At 50.2% G+C, this 24319-nt stretch overlaps 2 protein-coding genes across 4 annotated transcripts; one reads left to right on the top strand and one right to left on the bottom strand.

Annotated features, from left to right (window-relative positions):
• Positions 1–1998: 1998 nt before the first annotated feature.
• Positions 1999–20091, bottom strand: pald1a (phosphatase domain containing paladin 1a). 3 transcript variants are annotated; one of them, XM_052069545.1, is made up of 19 exons: positions 19879–20091; positions 14621–14812; positions 13956–14058; positions 13001–13180; positions 12714–12878; positions 12391–12551; positions 12236–12311; positions 11980–12134; positions 11657–11759; positions 11486–11590; positions 11087–11317; positions 10726–10842; positions 10462–10641; positions 10058–10255; positions 9786–9926; positions 9627–9698; positions 8911–9051; positions 4471–4626; positions 1999–2214 (listed from the first exon to the last, which is right to left on the bottom strand). In XM_052069545.1, exons 2-19 carry the CDS (start codon positions 14797–14799, stop codon positions 2059–2061), a joined length of 2619 nt encoding a protein of 872 aa, XP_051925505.1. In that variant the 5' UTR covers positions 14800–14812; positions 19879–20091; the 3' UTR covers positions 1999–2058. The 3 variants fall into 3 exon arrangements, with proteins under 3 accessions (XP_051925505.1, XP_051925504.1, XP_051925503.1); XM_052069544.1 differs by lacking the exon at positions 19879–20091 and adding an exon at positions 17859–18147; XM_052069543.1 differs by lacking the exon at positions 19879–20091 and adding an exon at positions 15315–15496.
• A 971-nt stretch (positions 20092–21062) lies between these two features.
• ndr2 (nodal-related 2) lies at positions 21063–24214 on the top strand. Its single transcript, XM_052072677.1, has 3 exons — positions 21063–21354; positions 22815–23542; positions 23858–24214. The coding sequence occupies exons 1-3, from the start codon at positions 21087–21089 to the stop codon at positions 24008–24010; spliced, it is 1149 nt and encodes a 382-aa protein (XP_051928637.1). The 5' UTR covers positions 21063–21086; the 3' UTR covers positions 24011–24214.
• The last annotated feature ends 105 nt before the right edge of the window (positions 24215–24319 follow it).

Here is a 24319-nt window from a genome sequence, read left to right as displayed (position 1 = left end):
TTTTCGCAACGTCCTCCGCCCGCCGCTCGACTCTCAATGGCGCCCTTTGTCCGCCGTAATCTCGGGATCCTTCACAACCTCCGGTTAGGGTTTCATGCTAAAGAGGATCGCAATGACGGTTTCAAAGAGAAGGAAGGGGCCCTCCGGAGCATCCGGGAGCCGCCCCTACCCCCTCCACCCTCACGTCCTCAAGCTTATCTCGACTCGGAGTTAAGAAGAGTTCGGAGAGCCGGAGTTCCGGCCGGCCGGAATAGGCCGTGCTTTCAAGTGACGGGGCCTCATCGACTGAGGCGACGGGCTTTCAAGGGGATACTCGAGCGTGCCAGGCATCGAGGACGCCATTTGTGTTGCACGGATACGCCCAAAATGAACCGAATCAAAGTGGAATATTAGGGTAAATCACTTTACAAAAATAAACTTGTAATATTAGGAGCGCATCCTTGGGACTAACAAAACGGTAATTTTGCTGCTCATCAACTACGACGAGTTCCCGAGAGAATTAGGCCGTATTTTCCGTTTGCGGAAAGGCTGCAATAACGGCGACAACTTCCGAGCTCCAAAAGATAAGAAAAGACGGGAAGCGATCTGCGATATCAGACTTACAAAGAGGACACTTTCAACTCAAGAGCCGTCTGCAGGAAAAGCCCAGCGAGTGAGATTAGCCCGTTTGATCCAACTAAGCTCCCCATTACCGCCAACGGAAGACGCAAGCATGTCAGGCCCGAGCCACAATGCATCATCTATTCGGCCTCTCCTCTCCCTTCACGGCGCAGACGCCAGACAAGACAAGAGGCCGGCTGGATATGCCAGCGGCGGTGCATTTACAGCACCAGATGATGAGGAGATAAGTGAGAAGGGGGTGGGGGGGGGGGGGGGCTAGGAAGCAGAAAAGAGGGATCATTACTTGGCTCGAGCGCTCAATGGAAAACTTCCAAGTGAGAAAACAAGAACTCCAGCATCTAGGTTGCAGAAATTCCTAGTGAAAAAAAAAAGAACCGCTAAAAAAATAAAATAAAAATAAAAAAAGTCAAACTGAAGCTTAGAATCCAGATTTGGGAAATTCTTTCTTTACTGCTGATGACAAAAGGAAATAAAAAGCAGACCACCTGATTCTGAACGCTTTATTTAAGTGCCTAAAAATAAAAAAAGAGAAGGCAATGTTAGTCGCTAACTTTTAGCTACCAGTTTAGATTTGTTTTTTGTTAGCCCTTTGCTAAAACTAGTGGCTACGGAGGACGATTCAGAAAAGAAGTCGGACTCGGAAATTTTCAAAAGAACAACAACTCATTACAGGACCATACAAAAGTCTGAATTTTACAACCGTGAACTCAAATTCCGATCACACAAGTAAACACAATTCTCAGGAAATACCTCTGTCGTTTTACAAGAATGACGTTTTTTACGGAAAATAAGTCATTTTAAAAGAAACAACATGAACCCGATTATCAGGACAAATGTACACTGAAACTCATTCTCTCCCAAAGACGTATTCATCCGTCTTTTCAAACTTCACACATTCAATCCCAGATATTCATTCATTCATCTTCCGAACCGCTTGATCCTCACTAGGGTCGCGGGGGGTGCTGGAGCCGATCCCAGCTGTCTCCGGGCAGTAGGCGGGGGACACCCTGAATCGGTTGCCAGCCAATCGCAGGGCACACAGAGACGAACAACCATTCGCACTCACACTCACACCTAGGGACAATTTAGAGTGTTCAATCAGCCTGCCACGCGTGTTTTTGGAATGTGGGAGGAAACCGGATCACCCGGAGAAAACCCACGCAGGCCCGGGGAGAACATGCAAACTCCACACAGGGAGGCCGGAGCTGGAATCGAACCCGGTACCTCTGCACTGAGAAGCCGACGTGCTTAAAAATGGATAACAGTTGAATCTTTTATGTCGGCATGTGTCAAATCAAAACGCACGTCTTCAACTCGCAGGTTGAGTTTCGAGCTCTTGCAATTTTTGTCAAGTCAAAAGCCATCAAAACGTCTGTCTATCTTTTTTCTTTTTTTTTGTTTTCTGAAAGGCGAAAAGCATGCCGGCGTGCTTTCCCCTCAGAGGAAATGCCCTCGGAAAGGAAGCTCCGGAAAACGGTTCTGCTGCAGCCAGCGCCAGCGCAGCCGACCCAGCGGGGCGTCGTCCCTCGGGCCGTTGAACTCGTAGAAGCTCAGCCGATTGAGGATCTCGTACACTCCCGCCCGGGAGGCCACCTGGCGAGTTAAATCAGATGTTGACAGGAATTAAGTCCATTTGACAAGAAAATTGGTGTTTAAAAAAAAAAAAAGAAAAAAGAAAAAAGTGCAGGCGCTGAGAAGGGAAAAAGCTCCACAGTCTGGATGCTTGTAGCACTTTGAGATTCTAAGGAATGAAGAATGTATTCCAAACGAACTTTAAATGCCTTGCGCTCTTTACAGCGCAGATTTTCACCAACTTCGTGTGGGCTCGGACCCCTTCCCCCCCATTCACTCCCCCCCCCCCCCTCCATAAACAAGGTTTTCACTGCACTGCAAATCCCTTTTACAATGCAATAATGTTCCATTCAGGGTCTTTTTTTTTTTTTCCTTCGCGGGGAACAAATGAATCAGTACACTGAAGCTATTAAGTCAGCCAGCGGATGAGACTTGCAGCTTGAACGTCTGGATCGCTGCCACGAAAGCGCAGCACTTAACCTGACTCATGGACTCCGCGACCCAGCTGTCTAAACCGCGGCAAACAGATCAGCTGATGCAAGCCGCCGCAGTAGCCAAATAGACACAAATTCTTGATTTGGTTCGGCGAGGAGATGGAGGGCTTAGGAGCTAAATTTGCCGCAGAAGGACAGGATCCACTTGCCATGAAAAAGTAACGAGGGCAGAAGAGGAGGAAGCTTTTAAAACATTCTTGCACAGCACTCAAAGCATGCACATGACACCCGCAGCGCCGCCCAAATACTGGACGGTAATTTTTGTAAAGTTTGTGTGGATGCGTGGTGGTCAAACAATAGAGGAAAGTAGAGGCCCTACGGGGGAGCCTTGCGGGACACCCATCTTAATGGAGAGAGTACAGCTTAAAAGAAATCTGCAAAAATGTGAATTCTCAAACGCTACAAAAGCTAAAAACAAAATGGCGCACAGCATTTACACAGTTATTCAATCCGTCCAAGTGTCATTTCTTCAGTGTTGTCCCATTAAAAGATAAAACCTCAACGAAAATGTGAGAGAGTGTCTTCACTCTTGAGGACTGTGAATTGCGGCCGCAGTATACAACCTATTTATTTTTCATTTTGCCCACGTTAATGCGCGGGGCTTTGGAAATCGGAGACTTCATATCAGCCGGCACCACGTGTGAGCGTGAATAATGAGCTCCTGCCTTCAGGGCGGCTATCAAATTAGCGTGCGCGCACACCCACGCATCCGCAGGGCCGGCACACGCTGTAGAACGGACAGTACCAATCAAACACGGAGGCTTGCGTAACAGCGGCTTTGTGTGTGTGTGGTGGCGAAGACCCCCCGCCACCGCCTCTGACACTTGGGGGCTTGTCATGAATGATCCGGCCACGGTCACTGGTGACAGGCTAACGATCTGGCCCAGAGGCCATTTGGCTGTGATTGGTTGGGAAGGCGCCAGGCTCAGCAGCAAGTGGGCCAACGCAACCCGCTGGCCGCGCTCATGACAGCTCAAAGCGAGACCGAAGGCGTTTTGGAGGGAACTCAAGTCAAGTGGTTGAAGACAATCGCATCTTGCTGAAGTCTGGATGACACGTTTTTGATTCAGGTCTAATCTAATTCAGGTCTGGGTGTCCAGAATCTAGATTGCCATCCATTTTTTGTTGTTGTTTTTGGGGGTGGAGGGTTGTGTTTTTGCCTCATCGCTAGACACGTTTGCTCGCGACGTCATCAGACATGTGAGACCTTTTTCCACATTTCAAATCGATCGGTGCAAACTCAAGACATTTGATTTTCAAGCCGAACCCCCTGCGGTGACACAAATGATGCTCTTTGGCACAAGAAACACTTGCCGGCGTTCCTTTCCTTTGAGCGCCGCGGCGACAGCGGGGTGCGTTCGGTATGTATTTATTCCGTGCGGGTTCCCAGCGTGAGCGGGCACACACTTTGCAGACGCAGAGCACATATTTGGTATTCATAACAGGAAGGATATGCCTCTGTTGACCCAGCATATTTCCCTGACAGCTGTTTTCTCAGCGATTGTTCCTGTCCATTTTGGAATGCCGCCCCGCTTTTATTCCGCCCCAATAAGGACAAAAATGACGGCGGGGATTTTCATTCGGCGAATTGCAAACATTCTTTTCTTTTGGCCCTTCTCTTCTCGTCGGGATAGAAACCGCGAGCGCTTTTGACGGAATCGCAACCAAGACCTTGTGGCCTTTTGTTGGTCTGCTTTCGCGGTGCGCCAAGTATGTTGCATCCAAACCTTGTTTTGTCAATATCTGGAATTAACGACTACAAATTCAGGTGAGTCGAAGTTACCTGCTCCATCCAGAGCGCAAAGGAGCGCTGCCAGGAGTCCTTCTTCTCCAGGTGCAGGTACGCGTTGAAGAGGATGAGATAAATGTAGCGCTCCAGATACTGCAGGCTCCTCAGCAGGAGTTCATGGCGCTCCTTCTCAGACTTGCCGCTCTTGATCTGGAAGGAAAAGGGCACCAAAAAAAAAAAGGGGGGGGGGTTCAAAGCCTTCTTCAACAAAACACTCCCGAGTGGTTTGGACTGTTGACGAGTTTATTCAAGACCTGCGTGATTGAATAACGTCGCAAAAAGTCAAAGTGTATGAAGGTGACAGGAATGGAGATAAAACCAGGTTTATGTCTGGCTTGTCCTTTCAGAACACTAATTAAAAAAAAATAAAATAAATAAAGATCATCGTGATTCAGGGCCGAACGAAAGCCATTAAGAGGACAAGGCGCAGCTAATTGAACAAAAAGGTAGTTTTTGCAAACATAAAGCACATTTCCTTGCAAAACAGACTTCTTTTGATCAATGACGAGACGGAAAGTTTCAAGGTCTCCCGTGTAAGTCAGGTGGAAAAATAGGACTTTTCACAAAGGCAAAGGTAATTAGGTTGCACTTCACTTGAAGGTGGAGTGGAGATTTTTTTTTTTTTTAAATGACATTTTTCTGATTGAGGTCGCAGCCTCAAGCACTTCTCATCAGGGCCGCAAACTTGCTTTTCATACTTCCCACAACTGAGTACGAGGGGTCTTTTGAAAATGCGCGCAACGCACCACAACGCGATCCTTCCAGAGCGGAATGGCGCAACGGGTGTGGGTAGGGGGTCAGGGGGGGGTTTCCTGTCCATTCCCAGACAGCCGTTATTGAAGCCCAAATGATTCGCAGGGGGAGAAACAACATTCGGACAAAAAAAAAAAGAGGATGCGCTGCGAGATACGAGCCCTTGGTTGTGAGAACCCAATTACCATCTGTGCCCTGGACCCCAAAGAAGCACTTAGTGTGTAAAAAAAATACCAACGACAATCTACATCTTTATCCCGACTGCTTAACACGACCTCCATTATTTACAACTGTCTGGGACGTAGTCTCCGCCGCCGCATACATACATAAATATGACACGGAGGCAGACGCAAAACGGGAGAGGGTGGGGAGAAAGGATCTTTTTCCCCTCGTGTCACCATTTCGAAGTGGCGGAAACAAAAAAAAATGTACGCGATTCAGCAATGCCATTTTGGAGCTTCTGGAGAATCTTGGAGACAGTCGCAAGAAGGAGTCATGCAATTTGGCCTCGAGCAAAGCTCCTCTCAAACTTCATTTTACGTGATTATAGTGACCTTTAAGCACGTAAAATGCTACAAAAATGCATCCCTGCCCCCACCCCCACCCCCCCGCTAGTATCGCTGCCTCTAAATGAGCCAAACGGGCCATAACGGATACAAGCGGCTGAAATGAGTTTTCTCCGCAGGGTGTCCGGGCTCTTAGAGCTGCTTCTCCTCCACATCGAGAGGAGCCAGATGAGGTGGCTTGGGCATCTGACTCGGATGCCTCCTGAGCGCCTCCCCGGTGAGGTGTTCCGGTCATGTCCCACTGGGAGGAGACCCCGAGGAAGACCCAGGACACGCTGGAGAGACTATGTCACCCAGCTTGCCTGGGAACGGCTCGGGATCCCCCGGGGATAGCTGGAAGAAGTAGCTAGGGAGAGGGAAGTCTGGGCTTCCCTGCTAAAGCTGTTGCCCCCGGCCCCGGATAAGCGGTAGATGATGGATGGATGGGCCATAACAAAGCTCAAATCATCTTTCAACCCATTCTTCAGGTTCTCTCAGTCACCGTGCCAACCGGAAGTGCGTGCCGCGCGGTGAAAAGGTCACCAGAGGTCAATCGGACCGACATCTGGTGCCAATTAGCCGCCGACGGGATTGCCGCGGGATAAACAGATAGATCCATATTGGCCCTTCCAGGTTCGCACAAGCGGTCATTCATCACCTCGCGTAGGGGGCGCCTCCCACTCAAATCCTAAACCAAACCAAAGCCCGACCTGTCTGGAGCGCACAGGCGACCTACACATGTGCCCCCCCCCCCCCTCCCCCCCCGTGCGTGACTCAATGCACAGAGCGGCAAATGTCAAGCATACGTGCTGATTTTTCAGGTGGGCTCACAAGTGGAGCCAAAGTGCAATTCCTAGATGGACTGGCCCCTCAATCGCCGGCTTGCATAGGGGGGGGGGGGGGTGACGAACCAAAACCCCGATGCAAGCCTCGCAAAATAAATAAGGAGGAGGAGACGCCTCCCGTGTTAAACGCTTCTACGGCTTCCAGCCATCTGTCTTTTTCCAGTTGCTCAGCCACATTGTCACCATTAAACCCCCCCACGCCCCCGCCCCCCAAGTCAGAGTGGGTTTCTCGAAGCAGGGCTCGCTGGAAAACCGCGTACTGCATAAGCGGCAGCAAATTAATGCAACTCTGTACTCTTGCGGTTAAGACTCTTTCGAGTCTCGTGCGTCACGACCTCTGGGAGAATGCATATCAGACATACCTTGAACATTTCAACGGCCTGGCCGGCGCGCAAGGGTGGGGGGTCTGGGGGGGGGGGGGGAGGAATTCAGACGAGTTGTGTGTCATTTCCAAAAGGGTCTCCAGAGAACAAGCTTGCTAGAGCCGGAGTGGGAGACGGGGGGCTTGTTAGCCGAGCTTGAAATATTGAAATATTCACCTTTTTTTTTTTTTAAATTCAACATTTGTCGTCTTTCTTTTTGTTTAGTTTGACGATGATGACTGCGCCAAAACAAAAAGCATTTCCACAAGCAAAATGAGTTTGGCAAGTCAGTGTCACCCAATTGTTTGGAATCAGTTCATTTGGCTCCATGCAGAATGAATCTGTCACAATGCTAAGTGCAGTTGGAATGGCCACTTTAACTAGCAGCAAGTTGGGTTTTTTTAATAAAATATGTCAAATTAGCAGTTTTGGTGTCAGAAGATAATTGCCTGCGCGGGGGAACGTTTTGCTTTGTCGATTCCTTTGAATTCATTTTCAGTGAACGCACTCGCATGATGGAACACACACAGAGACGTTGTCACCGAGGCAGGCTGAATTCAAAGGAAGCCTTCGGTTCGACGGCCATGTTCATTATCATCCGCTGCTAATCATGCCAAGAGAGGCCAGACCCGGCGGGGCGGGGGGGGGGGGGGGGGGTCAACGCAAGCGCAGGGGAGCCCAACGTGCATTAGCCAGCACATATCCCCGGAGGAGGCGAATTTGCCCGCCTGCTCTTTTGGCCCAAGTGTCGGGAGACGTATGCGCCATGTGGAGGTCACGCCTGATTCGTAGCCCCCCCCCCCTCCCCCTTACCTCTTCATTTAGTGGGCCCCCTCTGGGAGCTGCTGGATCCTCCGGGTCTCTGAGCGAACATATATTTTTCTCGCTGGAAGACACATTTTCCAACCACTGGTGAAGTGGAGGAGGGGGTCTTTAAGGCAGTACGGGTGGGGGGCGGGGGGGGGGGGGGTGTTCCGCTATAAGAGGGACGGAGTGGCGGTGAAATTTTCCCCTCTTGCAGCAACATCTGGCACTGTTTAGCACCTGGACTGCTGCTTTCAAGCAAAGAGGAAAGGGAAAAGGGGCGGGGGGTGGGGGGGGTGGGGGGGGGGGTTGCGGGGGGGGGGGGGGGGGATTGCTGCAATGGCGGCAGTGCCAACACGTGGCCTGCGGATAAGTCAAGCCTCATCTCAAGTTGGATTTTAACTCGGGTAGCTCAAAATTGCAAGCGGTCGTTCTTCGCGTTGGCTTTTCTACGCGGCGTCACCGAGAGACAGACCCGGACCCCGACTGTAGGCGGAAGACAATAAGTCCCATTGATAGGCCCCCCGAGCGGGCCCGGGTGCCTCCGGCTCCTCCGGGAACAGCTGACGGAACGCAGAGGCGCAATGATTGCAGCGTTTGTTCAAAAAGGCCATAAAGCCGAGCCTTTTTCTTTCACAAGCTCCTTTTTGTTCTCCTTCGGCTTTGTTAGTTTACACCCAGAAAACCAACGGAAAGCAATCCAAACAACACATCTTAACATATTGTACATATCGTTCGGAAAGACTTCCCCTCTTTTTCCCGCCAACTTTCTGCATCCGGCGAGGACTTTCCATCTGGCAAGACTGGAAATTGATAGATGAGCTATCTGAAAGCCCGCGACGGATATTAAGGAACATTTCATTTCCTTCACTGCTTCTCTTGGTCCCTTTTCTTATCCAACCAGCTTCCATTAAGTTACATCATAATCAATTTTTCCACGCTCGGCCGCTCGTGCCCGCATTCCTCTCGTTCGTGCGCGCCGGACACCAGCTGAGGTGGGAAAAAGGAGGCTGCCTTTTGACCTCTATGGGACGCTGCATCTTTTGATAAATATGTGAAGTGTACACTGCAGTAGTGAGAGGACACCCCTCCCCCCACCCCCCCAGTTCTGAGATAGAGTTTGACCTGTCTGTAGGTACAGATGATGATCTCCCTCAGGTGGTAGTGCATGGGCGTCATGGTTTCGGAAACCGAGTCCAGGGCCATGTCCACCTCGCGCTTAATGCGGTGGCCGTCGGGGAGCAGGCGCACCAGCTGCATCACCACCTGAAAAGAAAAGGAAAACCTGTTAAACCAGAATCTGGCGATGGAGGGGGGGTTGGGCACAAGGCGGCTCATTAACAGGCCGCTTTGTGTATTCGTCGTACTTTGGCGCCCTCTTGTGGTAGCTAAATATAGTCTTACTGTATATCTTGCGGTTGGGTGTCAATTACTCTCTCAGATTGTTGCTATTCTCCTGAGGAGCTCCGGGCCCTATTCATTGCATTTTTTGAAATGTAACAAGAGTTGGAAGAAGCTGTGAAGCCCTGGGATTTATTTACGGCGGACGATGCGGTCCGCACAAAGCCGTAAATGGGTCCAAACCGAAGATAGACACACCAAAAGAAATTCACTCTCGTGTGTGTGAGTGTGCAACTGTAGCTCTCCTTTCCCACATGCCAGCGTAACTCGATTTTTGAGATTTGGATTAGCTCACATGTGCCCAAGGAGCACTTGATGATTCTTTCTATTGGAGGCATACAAGGTTTCCATGGCAACCCCATAAAATCTGACTCTAAAAAGTCCAGTCATTTATTATTAGCCAAAAAAAAAAAAAAACAGTGTGCACAAGAAAATGTTACCTGAAACTCCCCTTTGGTGTACTTGGCATCAGGGACGCTGACGATCTCGTCCTCGGGAAACTCCGGAAAGCCCTGCGGGGGAGGGGGGGATAAACGACTCCTACTTTGGTCGGCTTTCATAGCCGTGCCACGCGGAGACGCGAGAACGGCGCAGCGTACATTGAAGTGCCACAAAGTGAGCACGGAGAGCACGGTGGCCGTGGTGGTCCTGCCTTTGCCGTTGGAGCAGTTGAAGACGAAGGCCGAGCGCGAGTCCTCGGCCAGCGAGCCCTTCATGGCGTCCAGCAGCGTGTCGAAATCCTGCCCGCAGCACAAAAAACGACAACAAATATGAGACGAGACGGTCCATTCAGTCACTCCGCTCTGAGCTCAGGTTAGCGGGGAATTAAATCTGTGCGGTCACTTGTTAGCGGTTAGCAGTTAGCGGTTACCTCCTCCCAGGGGGCGGCGCAGTCGGGCAGAGGGATGCGCTTGTAGGCGAGGGCCGGCGCGGCCTTCTGGTGCTGCGCCACGATCTCCCGCGCCGTCAGGACGCTCTTGAACATCTTCATCTGCTTCTCTTGCTCAAGACTCACTTCCAGCCACTTCTGGGCACGCAGAATCTCTTCCTTGAGGGACGCCTCCAGCTTCTTAAATCGAAACAAAGTCCAAGTGCAAGTATTTTTTATTTTTTTTCCCCCAACAACATTTTCTAAACTGTACATTATGCGTCGACATTTGTGTTAAAATATGATGAAGGTAATTTATTAAAAAAAAATCTTTCACAGGTGGGAGGGGTACGTTTTATGGTTTATATTTGCAGTCAAAACGGCTCCGATTCGAGCCTCCTCTCGACCTCGATGATGAGCGGGTCCGACGTTGGGATGGCAACGTGCTGATCCAAGCGCGACGGCTCCCTGGGTGCGAAGATCTGCCCGTTGGCTTCTAAAACCAGCTCTTCCTGCAGGTTGACCCACAGAATGCGGCTGTGCTTGCGCTTCTCGTCCGTCAGGTGGGCCAGCACGGCCGCGGCCGCCTGCAGGCACAGGCGCAAAGAACACGTTTTTGAACGGGGAAGCGACAGGAAAAAAAAAAAAAAGGGGAAGAATCAACAAGACACCTCGGACGTGGGCTGCGACATTCCGTAGATGGGCATCTTGGGCACGCGTCTGAAGTTGAGCGCCTTCATCTCCTTGGCCGTGCTCAGGACGTCGGGCGCTAAATACTCGCCGGCCACCTGCACAACAAACGAAAGGTGTGTCTGCAATCTGTTGCTTCCTGTTGTTTTACAAATCTATCAGTTTAAAGGTTTCCAACTAAGGCGATACGGATGCTACCATTGCAATAGCCTGTCTATGGCATTTCCCATTATCTGTTAGCATTGAGCTACTAGACTATAAATCGAAGTGGCAAAAAACAATTTAAAGCCAGCATCAACCAAACAGCCGCAGCTCCCCCTGGCGGAGGTAACGGCTACTCACCAGAACGCGGGCTCCTCTGGTGACCAACTCGGGCGACGCCGATAGCTCGGAAAGGTCCATGCGTGCCAGCAGGCGGTAGAGCCAAGGATGGCGGCACATCCACCGGCTGAAGTTGGTCACGAAGGCGAGGGGATACTGCTCGCGGAGGTACGCGTTGAACACAATCAGGTAGAAGTAGCGCTCCAAGCTCTGCCGGGTTCTGTTGAGGAAGTACTCTTTGGTGCCGCTTCCCTGATGGGCAACGCAAAGAAGGAGATTCATCCGGTAAGGCCTCCATGTGCTTATTAAGACCTCCTAAATTCATCCATAACTCGGAAATAACATTTGTGTATTATGAATTATTAAGCAAAAGGAGGAAGAAAAAAAATGAGCATTAACTTGTAACCGGAAAAGCCCAACCTGAATCTGATAATCGTCTCCGATGCCTTCCAATTTACTTTTGTTCTCGTAGATCGCCTCTTTGATGTCGTGCATTTCCGAACACAGCGCAATGGCCTGGTCCACCTGACGACAAAAAAAAAAAAACAGCGTGGCGACTCTCCCACAATGAATCCGGCGAGAGAAACTCACCTCCTCCAAGACTTGCTGTCCATTTGGCAGCTTGACGATCAGAGACTGGATGATGCGGAAAACGGGTCTGGGTTCCGTACGCGCCTCTGCCGGTTCCTCAACCCTGAAATATTCATTGACGTAAGTGTGCTGAAGTGTGCTGGGTTTTTTTTACATTTATTTAAAATGTAAATGTAACATTTTATTTATTTATTAAAATTGTCATGTAAAAATCAGTAATTAAAAAAAAAAAAAAAAAAAATTATTTCCCCATTTAAAAAAAAAAAAAAAAAAGGAAACCCTGATGGGTATCCAGTGAGCGGATGATGAAAATACGGCCTTACGGAGCAGGCGGGCGAGAGTTGCCCCAAACGCGGTTGATGGCCAGGGCGCCCAGGATCATGGCCAGGTTGGTGCGGCCGACGCCCACCTGGCAGCTGAAGAGCACGGCCGGAAGCTTCGGCGTTGCGTCGTGTCGCGGGGACAAGCCGGGACTCTCCTGCCAGGGGGGAAATTAAGTCATGAAGACATGAAGAAGTTTGCGTCTCCGTGTCCCAATATTTATGGACAGAAACCCGGCTAATCATTAGTTGGACTCACCCTGAGTATGTCGACAAAAGCATCAAAGTCTTCTTCTAAAGGCGCTCCCTCGACGGGCAGCGGCAATCTGTAATATCTGGAAGGAAGAACGCAACAAACGCGCTCGGTCGGCAATTTCCGAGCCACGCCCAAAAGGAGACGAGCGAAGAGCGCACCTGTAAGCCGGCATGGTGAACACGGGCCGCTTGTAAACCTCCTCGGTCACGCGGATGTCCTCCTCGCACGTGATGACCACCTTCTGAGGCTCGTCTTTCAGGTACTCAATGTCGTCGTACACGTAGTAGGTGTTTTCGTTCAGCTTGGCAAAGTCGTGGAGCTGAGAGTCAACAACAACAGCAAAAAAAAAAAAAAATCTAATTCAATTAAAAAAAAAAAAAAAAGCACCGGACCACGATCCAAAAAAAACTACCCGTAGGTACTGTACGTCTGCGCCGTTCTATATAAAGTGGCCCCCGCCCCATTTTGAAGTCAAAGTCACCTCCTTCCTGACGGTAAGCTCCAGCGCTTCCACCGGCTGCCCCTTTTCCAGGCCGTGGAGGTTCTCGTGGAGGTTCTCCTTCCTCCTGGGGGTGTACGAGACAAAGTCGTCACCCTTGTGCAGGAAGACCACCGGCTCCTCTCGCACGCAGACAAAAACAACCTCCTGGCAAGAAAAAAAAAAAAACCCAACCAGAGACATGGGATGAATATTTTTTTTGGGGGGGAAGGCCGGCACAGGAAGGAGTGCAAGCTAATCCTGTGAAAAGGTCAAAGGTGGCGGGTGACCTCGTGTCCTTGCGCTTGGAGCCTCTGCAGGACGCGTTTAAAGCCGCTGGGGCTGGGCTGACCCATCCCGTACAGCGGGTACGATCCCTTCACCTGACGGAAGTTGGGGGCCCCGAAGGAGCCGGTCGTGCCGAGGACGTCCGCTTTGCTGTACACGTCCTGCACCATGAAGTACTCGCCCTAGAAGGGAAGCGCGGAACAATTACACATCTGGCCACACACCTCAACTGTCCATTTGAGTGTGAATTGTTTTCAACTGTCCAAGATGGATGGGCGGAGTGAAAAAAAATGCTCCAAAACACTATCAAAAGGTCAAGTGTTTCTTCTCTTGTCTGAACTGCTGCCCTCTAGTGGACACTTGTATACACCGTCGCTCATCCAAAAGCTGTGGGTGGCGCATCTTGTTTATTGGCATGGGAATATGTTGTCAGTGATTTAAAAGAGGTCCACCAGTTCAAAAGTACCGTCACCATCATCATCATCATCATCAACACTGGCACAGATGCTGAAGTAATGACACGATGGGATAATTGGCAGCTTTTGCTTCATTTTGAGGTTTGTTTCCAGCACATAAAAAAAAGCGAATTCATGTCACAGCACTTGCACGCTGGAAGTTTAATTGAATGCAGCCGAAGTGCACACCGTAGCACCATAAAAATTCTAATTTTTTTTTTTTTTAAATCACAGAGGTGTGAATTTCATTTTTAGAGTAGTCGCCTGGATGTTGTGAAGATCACGTGCGACGTGAACCGACTTATCCTTGGCAGCCGAGCCTCAAGGCTGCCAAGCGAGCGAGTGGGCCGATCAAAGCCCTGATTCAAGAGCCACAAGCTGACACCAAAGACGACTCACCGCCTCTTAAAACGCTGCATGACAATGTACCTGCGCCACGTTGCCCTTTGGTGTGTGTGTGTGTGTGAATGTGTGTGTGTGTGTGTGATCCAGCATACTGCACCTGCACCAGGTAATGCTCGGGCATGGCGTCTGATATCCGTCCGACTTTGTAGTTGCTCTTGCGGATGTCATCGTGAATCTGAAACTCCTGCTTGCAATTGTAGCTGCGAGTGTGCGTCCGCACGTGCACACAAAACGTGAAAACAAACACACACATAGCGGCAGCATGGTGAGAGGAGTCAATTCAATTATCAGCCGGTGTTTACAAAGCCTACGCTGACGAATGAGATGATAACAGGGGCAAACACTGAGGCTGGAGGCCAAGAAGGGGGAGGGGGTGGGGTGGGCTGCAACTATTAAATGGAATCACTTGAACAATTTGAGTAGGGGGGAAAAAAATAAAACCCAAATCGAAATCTCGGCCTCAGAGCTTTGCGGCGCTCACTTTTCCACACGGAGTGACGTTACGGCACCCACGTCACTCACCAGACCAAGCCCCGCCTTTTAAACGACGGACTTGATTATTCCATCGACAATCGGTAGAATGCTCGATTTTAAAAATATGAAATTACTGCGGCCCTAGTTTATGTTGCAGGGGGGTGTGGTGGTGGTGGTGGTGGGGGGGGGGGGGGTCTCTCCACAACCAAGAGAGGGAGTCACACCTCGGCAGTGATCAAAGGGGATCGGCACCCAATCCACACAAGGCGTATTCGGGGAGGGACTTACGTGATGACCACAGGCGCGACCTTGTTGGTGATAATGGACTTGGCCTTGTTGTTGTGGACGTTGAGCGTGTGAAAGGGGCTCATGCTGAGCGACGGGTTGCTGTCGGCCATCCCGTTGTCGTGGACACCTTGGTCACCTTCAAACGGCGGCGGCGGCGCTGCGCTGGCAGTCGTGCCCATGCTCCACCCGCAACTGCAGGAGACAAGGCGAGGGAAATGACAAAAAGGTAGCGTGACCTTTGACACGTCACTGAGACGAAACATGACAAGACCAGGATACGAGGATGACACAGGAAGGCCATTTTTGCTCATATTAATTTCTATTCGTTCTGCGGAGGATGACACGAGTTCATCCTCCCTCTCGTCTCCGGACTGGATGCGAACTCCAGTGACCGCCGCTTTCCTTTTTGTTGTGTCTTGAATGGGCCGGTCCCGACTGGACCACCTCCAGGTCTACGAGAAACCACGAGTACTTTAGGTGTGGTCCTAACCACAAAAAAAAATACGAATACAATTGTCCCATCCTGAGGAAAATATTAAGAGTCCTACATCACCATCTACAAGTTGTCGTTCCATAAAAGGAAGTCAAATATTGCCTTTCCCTCGCCACATACCAAAAGCATCTCCGAGCCTCGGATTTAACATCAGCCTACCGCAAAAAAAAAAAAAAATGTCAGCGCAAAGAGGCATCTTACGAGTGGCTCGCACTTCCAGAGGCTTTTCTACGCTGCTTGTTGTCTGCCATGGTCCAAAAAGGACTGTGAGAACTTGGCATTCCGTCCCGACAGAAACCTTCCTCTTCCCCCGCCAGCGTCGGTGCGAGAGGGGGGAGGGGAGACGGGGGAAGACCTCCCCTTGGGCACAGAGCTTTCAGAAGTCATCCTACTTGGGGGGCGGTCCCAAAAAAAAAAAATGGTACGGAGGTACATCTGGTGGCCATCTGGTCAACATCATCGATCCAACCGGCAGAAGCAGAAAAAGAAAAATCTCAGAAGAAGAACGTCAGCATTTTTGGCCTTCCGAGAGGAAACCGTCACACCGTGGACCAGATCTGGACCGTGGACCTTTCGTTGCATCAATGACGAAAAGGGACTGCGAAAAACGCGCGGACTTGACCACAGCGGTTCCAGCATGCCACAGCCCGAATTAGCCAAGCTCACTCGCAGGGCGGAGGCCCGGGCAGAAAATAGCGCCGAGTCATAAACATCCAACTTATCAGAGGGCCAGTTTGTCACCGCCAGTCAACCCGGGGCCTCACGGGACCAATAACAATTCGGATTTCCTCTGGCGGTAGTAGGAAGGCAATAAATAAAAAAAGGATAAGGAATTTTGGGGGGGGGGTTGTAGCCATATTTAGCTAGCTCACGTTTTTTTAAATTTTCTCCGGTCCCCCACTCTGATCCGCCAGCGTCCCTTTTTGAATGTGAACTCTCGGCGACTGGTGTAAAGAAAACCATGGCAACCGCAAGCGCCCGCCAGTGCGGGCCCCCCCATTGAAATTCCGCCGGTGTCCCGCCCGACCTCTGCCTGCCATCGTCTTTGGGGACAAAAAAAACCACGCCAGGCAGGAAGGAGGCCGCAGCTGCAGGATGCATCTGTTGGTGGCCCAAGGAAGGATGCGAAGGAGCGCTTCGACGGACGCTCCGGAGAGCTTTCCCGCACCGACAATGTTGGATCAAGTCCAAAGTCGGGACAACGTGATCAAAGAGTAATGCTCATTGTCCTCAAACAGCCCCCCCCTCCCCCAAATAATAATAATAAACGACAATACTGCTAGCTAATCTTGCGTTGGCTTCAAAATGCAATCGGAGCAAACGATTCAGTCCCCCTCATACGACGCACACTTACTTGCTCCTGATTTTCAAATCCTTTTTTTTTTTTGAAGTCTCGCTCCGAGCCGATCTTTACAAAGCCGCAGAGCAAATTTGACACAAGGAAGCGTCGGCGCGCCTCGAACAGGAAGCGCTCGGTCACGTCGGCTATGCAACATCCTCTTTGAGGTTGGGCGCACGTGTCAGCGCCGAGTCGAGGCGTAAGATTGCGCAAGGACATTGCGCTTTCCTGCGCTGCGGCAAGGAAATGAACTCAGTGCTTCCTCTGTACCGCAGAGGAGGACTCCCGGCGACACGTTGTTCCCAACTTTTGCCAGTCCGACCGCCGTTTTGCACGGTCAAAACCGCTCGCTCGGCAGAAGGAGAAAAAAAAATGTGCCGGTGCTAAGAATAGGACATAAATCCTGCGGGAGCGCTTCCGCCTGCTTTCCTGACAGCCCAATGACAGGCTACTAAAAAAAAAAGCCTCAGCAGATCGACTTATAAAAATATTTCAGTTGAAGACACTTTTCCCAAGCTGCAGTCATTCTGCGGTCCGCCCCCTGACCTCCGACCTCAAGCGACCGCAGAATTTTGCGTGTTTTGATCAATACGGTCGATCGTCTCCGGCGGTCCTGCACTGAATTGCAACTTGAGCGAGTTGGCCCGGAGTCCAAGATCGAATGGAATCAAGAAAGCCAAAGCGGGCGCGAGGTTGGTTACACCCTGGACCGGTCACCCGTCAATCACAGGCCACTTGTACAGTCAAGTCCGTAAGTATTGGGACAGAGACTCGGTTTTCGGGATTTCAACACCCCCACATTGGACCGTGGTGATGTGCCAGATTTAGCTCCCGGTTCGGTCCTGTCGGGGCATTTTAGTGCCAGTTTTGTCTTCAAGCGAAATGCATGCTCGTTGGGATTCGGGTCAGGTGATCAGCTTGGCCATTGCATAGCGTTTGCGTCCTTTGCAAAATGCTTTTGAGTCATTGTCCATCCGCATTGTGAAGCTCCGTCCAGTGACGTCGGAGGCATTTGGCTGAACGTGAGCAGATTGCCTGAGAAACACTTCTCGATCCATCTTGCTGGATTGACACATGATCAATAAACACGAGGGAAGCGGTTCCATCGGCGGCCAAATTCAAGCCGAAAGCCTCTCGGCGTTCCCACCGCAACCGTTTAACACCGACGATAAAAATGAATTGTTTTCACGGTATTATTTCAACCAACGACTCGTCAAGACATCAAGACCTATTTTTTTTTTTTTTTTTTTTTTACAAATCACCATCTGTAGGTTTTTAAAAAATCAAACGTGGCCCTTAAGCGCAAAAGGTTGCCTACACCCGCATGACACCATCAGTCATAGTAGTTAAGGAAGATTTTCAGTCACATTGATGCATGTTTGCATTGTCAAGTATCAGCGTCATACCTAGCGCTCCGCTGCTGAGTCCAGCATCCGAGAAAAATGGTACACCTAAAAAAAAAAATTTTAAAACGGGCGAATGGCTATCCAGGGCAGGCGGTGGTTGTGTCAGGAGCACATCCCGGCTGGCATCGCTGCTATCCGTGAGAGTCAATCAGTGCGCGGCTGATGATTGCAGGCAGGCGAGAGGAGGCGGTCGGTCGCGCATCCCGTCAATGGACGCGTCCTAGAAGCGGGCGGTAGACTTTTGTTGTGTTTTCGGCGCAGCAGCGGTGTGAAGAGCAAGTGCCGCTGCTTTAAAAAAAAAAAAAAAAAGGGATGTGGGGGCGGACCCGCACGAGTGGCTTACTCATCAGCTCCTCCACCGCCATCCAATCGCTACGAGCGCAGCCTCCTGGCAACCCGCTGCCTCCCACACACACACACATACAGACACCGCAGAGATTTTAACAAGACTCTCCGAACACAATTCAACCAGCAACTCTCAAACTTGGACCCTCCGACGGTGTCGTTTATACAAACACGGCAAAAAAAACCTCTCACAATGTTTGCTCCAATTCAACAGATGCTGTGCTGCTCCTTCTGGTGTGTGTGTGTGTGTGTGTGCCATGGCCACCTGCACTAATGCTACTCATTCCTTACAGAGGATCAAGAATGGATGCCAGAGAATATTGTTACTTTTAAGGCTGAAACGTGTCCCCCGGTACATCTGGTCACCTCAGTCCCCCCCCCCAAAAAACAACTGACCTCCCTGAATTTAACATCCAGACGCCGCGCAAGCGAAACGAGACGAGCGCAAACAGATGACATCACGTAAGCCTAACTCCGTACGACGCTCTAATCAGTGCATTCATTAGCGCTTAACGCGTGTCATGCAGGAGGCAAACACAGCTGGGCAAATAAATCGGCTTCAAGCCGACTAGCCGGCAAAAGCTCATCGTTTTCCAAAAACGATGAGCTCAACAGTACGATTTCGAAAGGCAAATCGAAAGCAGCCACACCTGTTCCTTCCTTCCTCCCGGGCCAAGACTCTTGCAGCAGTTGCAGCAACAGCGGCCGCCAAGGTGTCCCAAACACTCACACGCCAATTTGAAACACTTCCCATCACATTTGAAAAAAAAAAAAGCAAGTGTTCCGTTCTTGACAGACTGACAGAAACATCCTCTTTCGCAAAATGTTCCTGAGCTGGCGTGTGTCTCAGAAGAGGAACCAGGAAAGGGAACAATTTCACCAGAGATGCCCTGTTGAAATGAATCCAATCAAACTATCGTGTCACACATTTCCACAACGCTGCTACAGATTCCAACCGCTTGGATACTCCTGAAATGTGGCATCAAGATTCCAACAATAATGCCCCCCCCCAGATACGATTCGTTAACATGACAAAGAAAATGTGATGCTAGAGCGCAAAACTAAAAAAAAACGCCACCAAAGGTGGTTAGCCTGATGCGTCTTCTGCCCTCTAGTGGCAGAGCCCTGAAATATTCTGACTTGTGATTATCAATGGCACACAGAGAAGATGAACAAACCTCCAATCAAGACTGAGTAGGGCTTTTTTTTTGGCGGGGGGGGGCTATTCACTGACCCCCGATGATGAAACAATGATCCAAATGACAATATTTGAATTCGAAATTGGGCAATCATATTGTCAGTAATTCTCCATTTGATTTTATTAATCTCACCAAAAGTAAATCATTTGCACTAGTTTTGCATTTTCGAGCGCCGTCTTAATCCCAAAGGAGTGGGAGGGGGTTGGGGTGCCCCCCAAAAACACACGGGTGCCCCTGTGCCCCACTTTCTCCTCGATCCGCACCTTTGCATCGCGACAACGTTCTGCATTGTTCCTTGGCGAACGGTTCCAAACGACGCGAGTTAGCATGGAGACGCTAAAGTTGGCATCCTCGTTGCAACACAAGGAAAAAGGAGAAAGAGAAGCAGCGAGCTCGTAGCAGCCTGGCCAGGGTGCCCGAAAATTAAACCAAGTGCCCCCCCCCCCCCCCCAACTTTTCACAAGACGCGAACTCACCATTGCAGCTTGCGGGACGACGAAAAGAGTCCAAAAAACAAACCGTTTGGTGCACGAAGGGAACCGGGAACGGGGATGGAGCCGGTGGCTGACGTTTTCCCCCGTCACGCCGGGTCACCCATTGATTTGATCTTTATTTGATTTCATTTTTTTCTTTCTCGGGGAGGTCGACGGGAGGGAAACGCCAGCTTCCACGGTGGAGAATGGAGTCGAACTGCGCATGCGTAAAAAAAAAGCAGGGAAGAAAACGTTTATCGATGAATGACAAAGTCAACCGAAATAACAACTTATTGAAATAATTCCATCGTAACTTGTGTTTGTATTGGTTGTTAGAACACAAAACGCACAGATGGTGTCATTTAAACGTTATTTAAGTTAAGTTTATTGATGTTCGTGGGAAATATCCCAAATGACAATCAAAACTCGACTTCATTTCGACAACCCCTTTGAAAAAAAAAGTGCTAGACATTGTCTCTTACATCTTAAATGTGTTCGTTTATTTACTGTGAATAAAAGGACTAATTAAAAAAAAAGGTCGGATTGATTTTTGTTAAATATTTTAGCCAACTAATCGTGAACAATAAAATATTTTACTAAGCTAGATAGTGACGGCGGCTCCTCTCTCTGCACTGTGGTTGAGAGGAAAGAAATTTCATCTGCGCTGTATGTTTCACATATTTGACAATAAAGTCGACTTGATTGATTATATTATGTATTATTTGATCTGATTAAGAAGAGGCCGATTCCCGGTTATTGTGACGATGTCAAAGTGTCCTTGAGCAAGATACTGAAACCCGGTTGATCCCGGTGCAGTGTCATCCATCAGTAGGTGAATGGATAACCCGTTTTGAAACGCTTTGGAGTAGATAAGGTAGAAAAGCGCAATTTCTCCTCCTTCGCTCTAATGGCAAAACCGAGTGCAAGTTCGGGAGGGGGGGGGGTTGACCTGCTTGTAAACACGCAGCCCAACTCACCCAGGCGCCCTCATTAGCAGCTGAATGGCTGATGAGCTGTCAGGTAACACGTCTTGAGGACGCATGTCAACTTCCTTTAATGTTCTCAGCTACTTGTGGAACATGAAAGGAGGGGGGGTGAGCAGGGGGTCCGTGATGCACCGGAGGGGGTGTGGGGGGGGGGCGTCTGAGGGTATATAAGACACCCCTGGAGATGTGGGCTCCAAATCGTTGTTATTGCTCTCGCGGGCCAACATGCGCTCATTGCGAGCCTCCCCGCTGTTGCCGGTCCTCCTCCCGCTGTTCCTTCTCCAGCAGCAGCACCAGCCGAGCCGCGCGGTCCACCTGCGGCACGCCCGCGATGCCGCTCGGCCGCACGGAGGAGCCGCAGCTGGAGGAAGTGGGCACATCCTGCCCACCTACATGGTCCACCTGTATCGCAACTTCAAGGCCAACGCGTCGGATGCGGCCGAGCAAGATGCCGAGAGGCGAGCGGACACAGTCAGGAGTTTGATGGCCAAAGGTATGTTGCGCTGAAATATTTTTTATGACATTCCTGCAAAGGGGAGGGCGTTGGGTGGGGGGGGGGGGGATGCCAGACGAGCGGAGCGGCTGCAATCCACATCCCACTCGGGGTGAGGATCAGCCAGTCTAATTCTCAAAGCAAACCTGTCTCTCTCTCTCTCTCTTTTTTTCTCTTTCTCGCCGTTTTTTTTTTTTTGCTTAAATAGGTCTTGTTGATTGAGCATCTCGCCAGACGCGCCCCCTCCTGCTCAAATCTCAACTACACAAGTGTCCTTAGTTCTTTTTTTTTTCTTTCCCCCTGCCTTTTCACACTTGGCCCTGATTAGATTAGAGGCGCAGGGGGGGGGGGGGGATTTGTTAACTCGGCAGTAGCTCCCATTTCGCTGTTAGGTGTCAAGTGTTTGTACCTATTTGTGTGGATTGAGGAGGAAATGCACAAAGCCCAACTCGCCCAGATGGAAAATAAATAACGGCCAGCTGGCTTAGCCCGTTTCGATTTGAGTGGATTAAGTTGATCATGTGATGCACAAAACTCACGTCTTGAAGATGCTCTTTCATCCTTTAGATTAATTTAAACCACACCTGAATAACAATATCCCCCCCCCCCCCGACCCCCCCGATCACATCAAAGATTTAATTCCATTAATGGCTTCTACCTGTCTTGTTTATTATTTTCATTCATGTTTGATTACAGTTATTCATTCATTCATTCATCTTCCGAACCGCTTGATCCTCACTAGGGTCGCGGGGGGGTGCTGGAGCCTATCCCAGCTGTCTCCGGGCAGTAGGCGGGGGACACCCTGAACCGGTTGCCAGCCAATCGCAGGGCACACAGAAACGAACAACCATTCACACTCACACTCACAACTAGGAACAATTTAGAGTGTTCAATCAGCCTGCCACGTATGTTTTTGGAATGTGGGAGGAAACCGGAGCACCCGGAGAAAACCCACGCAGGCCCGGGGAGAACATGCAAACTCCACACAGGGAGGCCGGAGCTGGAATTGAACCCGGTACCTCTGCACTGTGAAGCCGACGCGCTAACCACTGGACTACCGGGCCGCCCTGATTACAGTTAATATTCTATTTATTTGATTAAATAGTCTATGTATGTCTTGAATTTCAAACACATATGCAAAATATTTGGGGAGGCGGTTATTTCATCCTGTCTACTATGAACGCGAAATTGCATTGCAACAAAATCATATTTACTTTTGTGTCTTTTTAAAAAAAAAAAAATTAATGAAAGTCCTTCACCTCACATCAACAAAGTTCCTTGACACCAAGATGGGACAAAAACAATATTGTTATACGATACATGGCTTTGGTTTGAACATACCAAAAATTTTTTTCCCTTCGTTCCTGCCCGTCTTTCTTTTCTCCGGACAAACAAAGAAAAACAGACAAACTTGCTACTTACTGACTTGTTGTTTTGTACTGACACTGGTTGTCCACCAGGGTTGGCGCACAGACACGGGCTGTGGGCAGCCACGTTCGACCTCCACGCCCTGCTGTCGGACAAGCGGATCCAAGCGGCCGAGTTGAGAATCCGACTTCCGCCGAGCGCCCCCAACACGTCGGTGGCCGTGTACCACCACGGCCCCGAGTGCCAGGGAGCGTCGGACATCTGCCGCGAAACGCCGCAGCCGGTGGTTCTCTTAGGCCCGTCCTCCTTGGTCTCTTCCTCCCGCAGCTGGAGGGTCTTCAACATGACGAGCCCGCTCCTCGCCTGGCTGCGGCAGAAATCTTCGCTCAGGGTCCGGCGCAAACAGGCGAGGAGGAAGGCCGAGGCGGAGCTCCCCGAGCTGGGCCCCCCGGCCGACCGTGCCTTGCTGGTGATTTTCTCGCACACCGGCTCCGACCGGAACCCCAAAGCCAAGGCCAGCTTGCTGCATACGGCCGAGCGCTCCAAGTTCTTGAGCCCGGCTGAGAGCAGGCGGCCTGTGCGATGGGGCGGCAAGAGGCGCAGGAGCAAGCGGGGTCACGGGGAACAGGCAAGCGCTGCCTCAGAGTGGAGAGCGAATGAGTCCCTGTGCCGCAGAGTGGACCTGCACGTGGATTTTAATCACATCGGCTGGGGGTCCTGGATCATCTTCCCCAAAAGATACAATGCTTATCGCTGCGAGGGATCCTGCCCAGGACCCTTGGGGGTCCACCTCAACCCAACCAATCATGCTTACATGCAGGTAAGCGAGAAACAACCTCCTTATTTCCTTACGGTCCAACTGATGTGAATTTTTGCAGGGCGATTCTGATATTTGTTGAAGAAAAAGAGAACAAAAACCCTCCAGAGAACTGATTAACCAATCTATTAATTAAAACATGTAATGAATACAATAATTTATTTTGGGGTCCCTTGATGTTTCTTTTGTAATTATTCAGAAATGGGGTAATATCGACCAACCGATTAATCGGTCGAGCGGCTGAACCGATTGAACTGCATAATCCCATCACTGATGCCTGCCTCCCTCGTGTCCTCTCTCTCTCTTTTCCCTGCGCAGAGCTTACTCAAACATTACCACCCCAACCGAGTGGCCTCACCATGCTGCGCCCCCACCAAGATGAGCCCCCTAAGTATGCTCTACTATGAGAACGGCGAAATGCTCCTTCGGCATCATGAGGACATGATGGTGGACGAGTGCGGCTGCCAGTGAGCAGATCTGAAGCGGACTTGAAACCAAACAAAACAACACACTTAATACCGGAAATGGGGGAGCTCTTTTTCTTTCACCATGCACTGTATGATGATCTGTAAATTAATGTATATTTATTGTGGATATTAAAAGCGGCCATATTTATGTTTATTTTTGCAAAGATTCTGTCCCCTTAACCTTCATTTTGTTGATGACAATGGTGCAGCTTTTTGCACGTCATGGCGGAAAGGTCACAACACAAAGGAGAGAAAAAGGTCAACATTTCTCGTGAGTGTTCAGGCTAGGCACAATCACTCGTGCGGCTTCAAA

The sequence above is a fragment of the Hippocampus zosterae genome, chromosome 7, assembly GCF_025434085.1.
Source record: "Hippocampus zosterae strain Florida chromosome 7, ASM2543408v3, whole genome shotgun sequence".
Classification (NCBI taxonomy): domain Eukaryota; kingdom Metazoa; phylum Chordata; class Actinopteri; order Syngnathiformes; family Syngnathidae; genus Hippocampus; species Hippocampus zosterae.
This window is presented reverse-complemented; position numbering and strand designations above follow the sequence as displayed.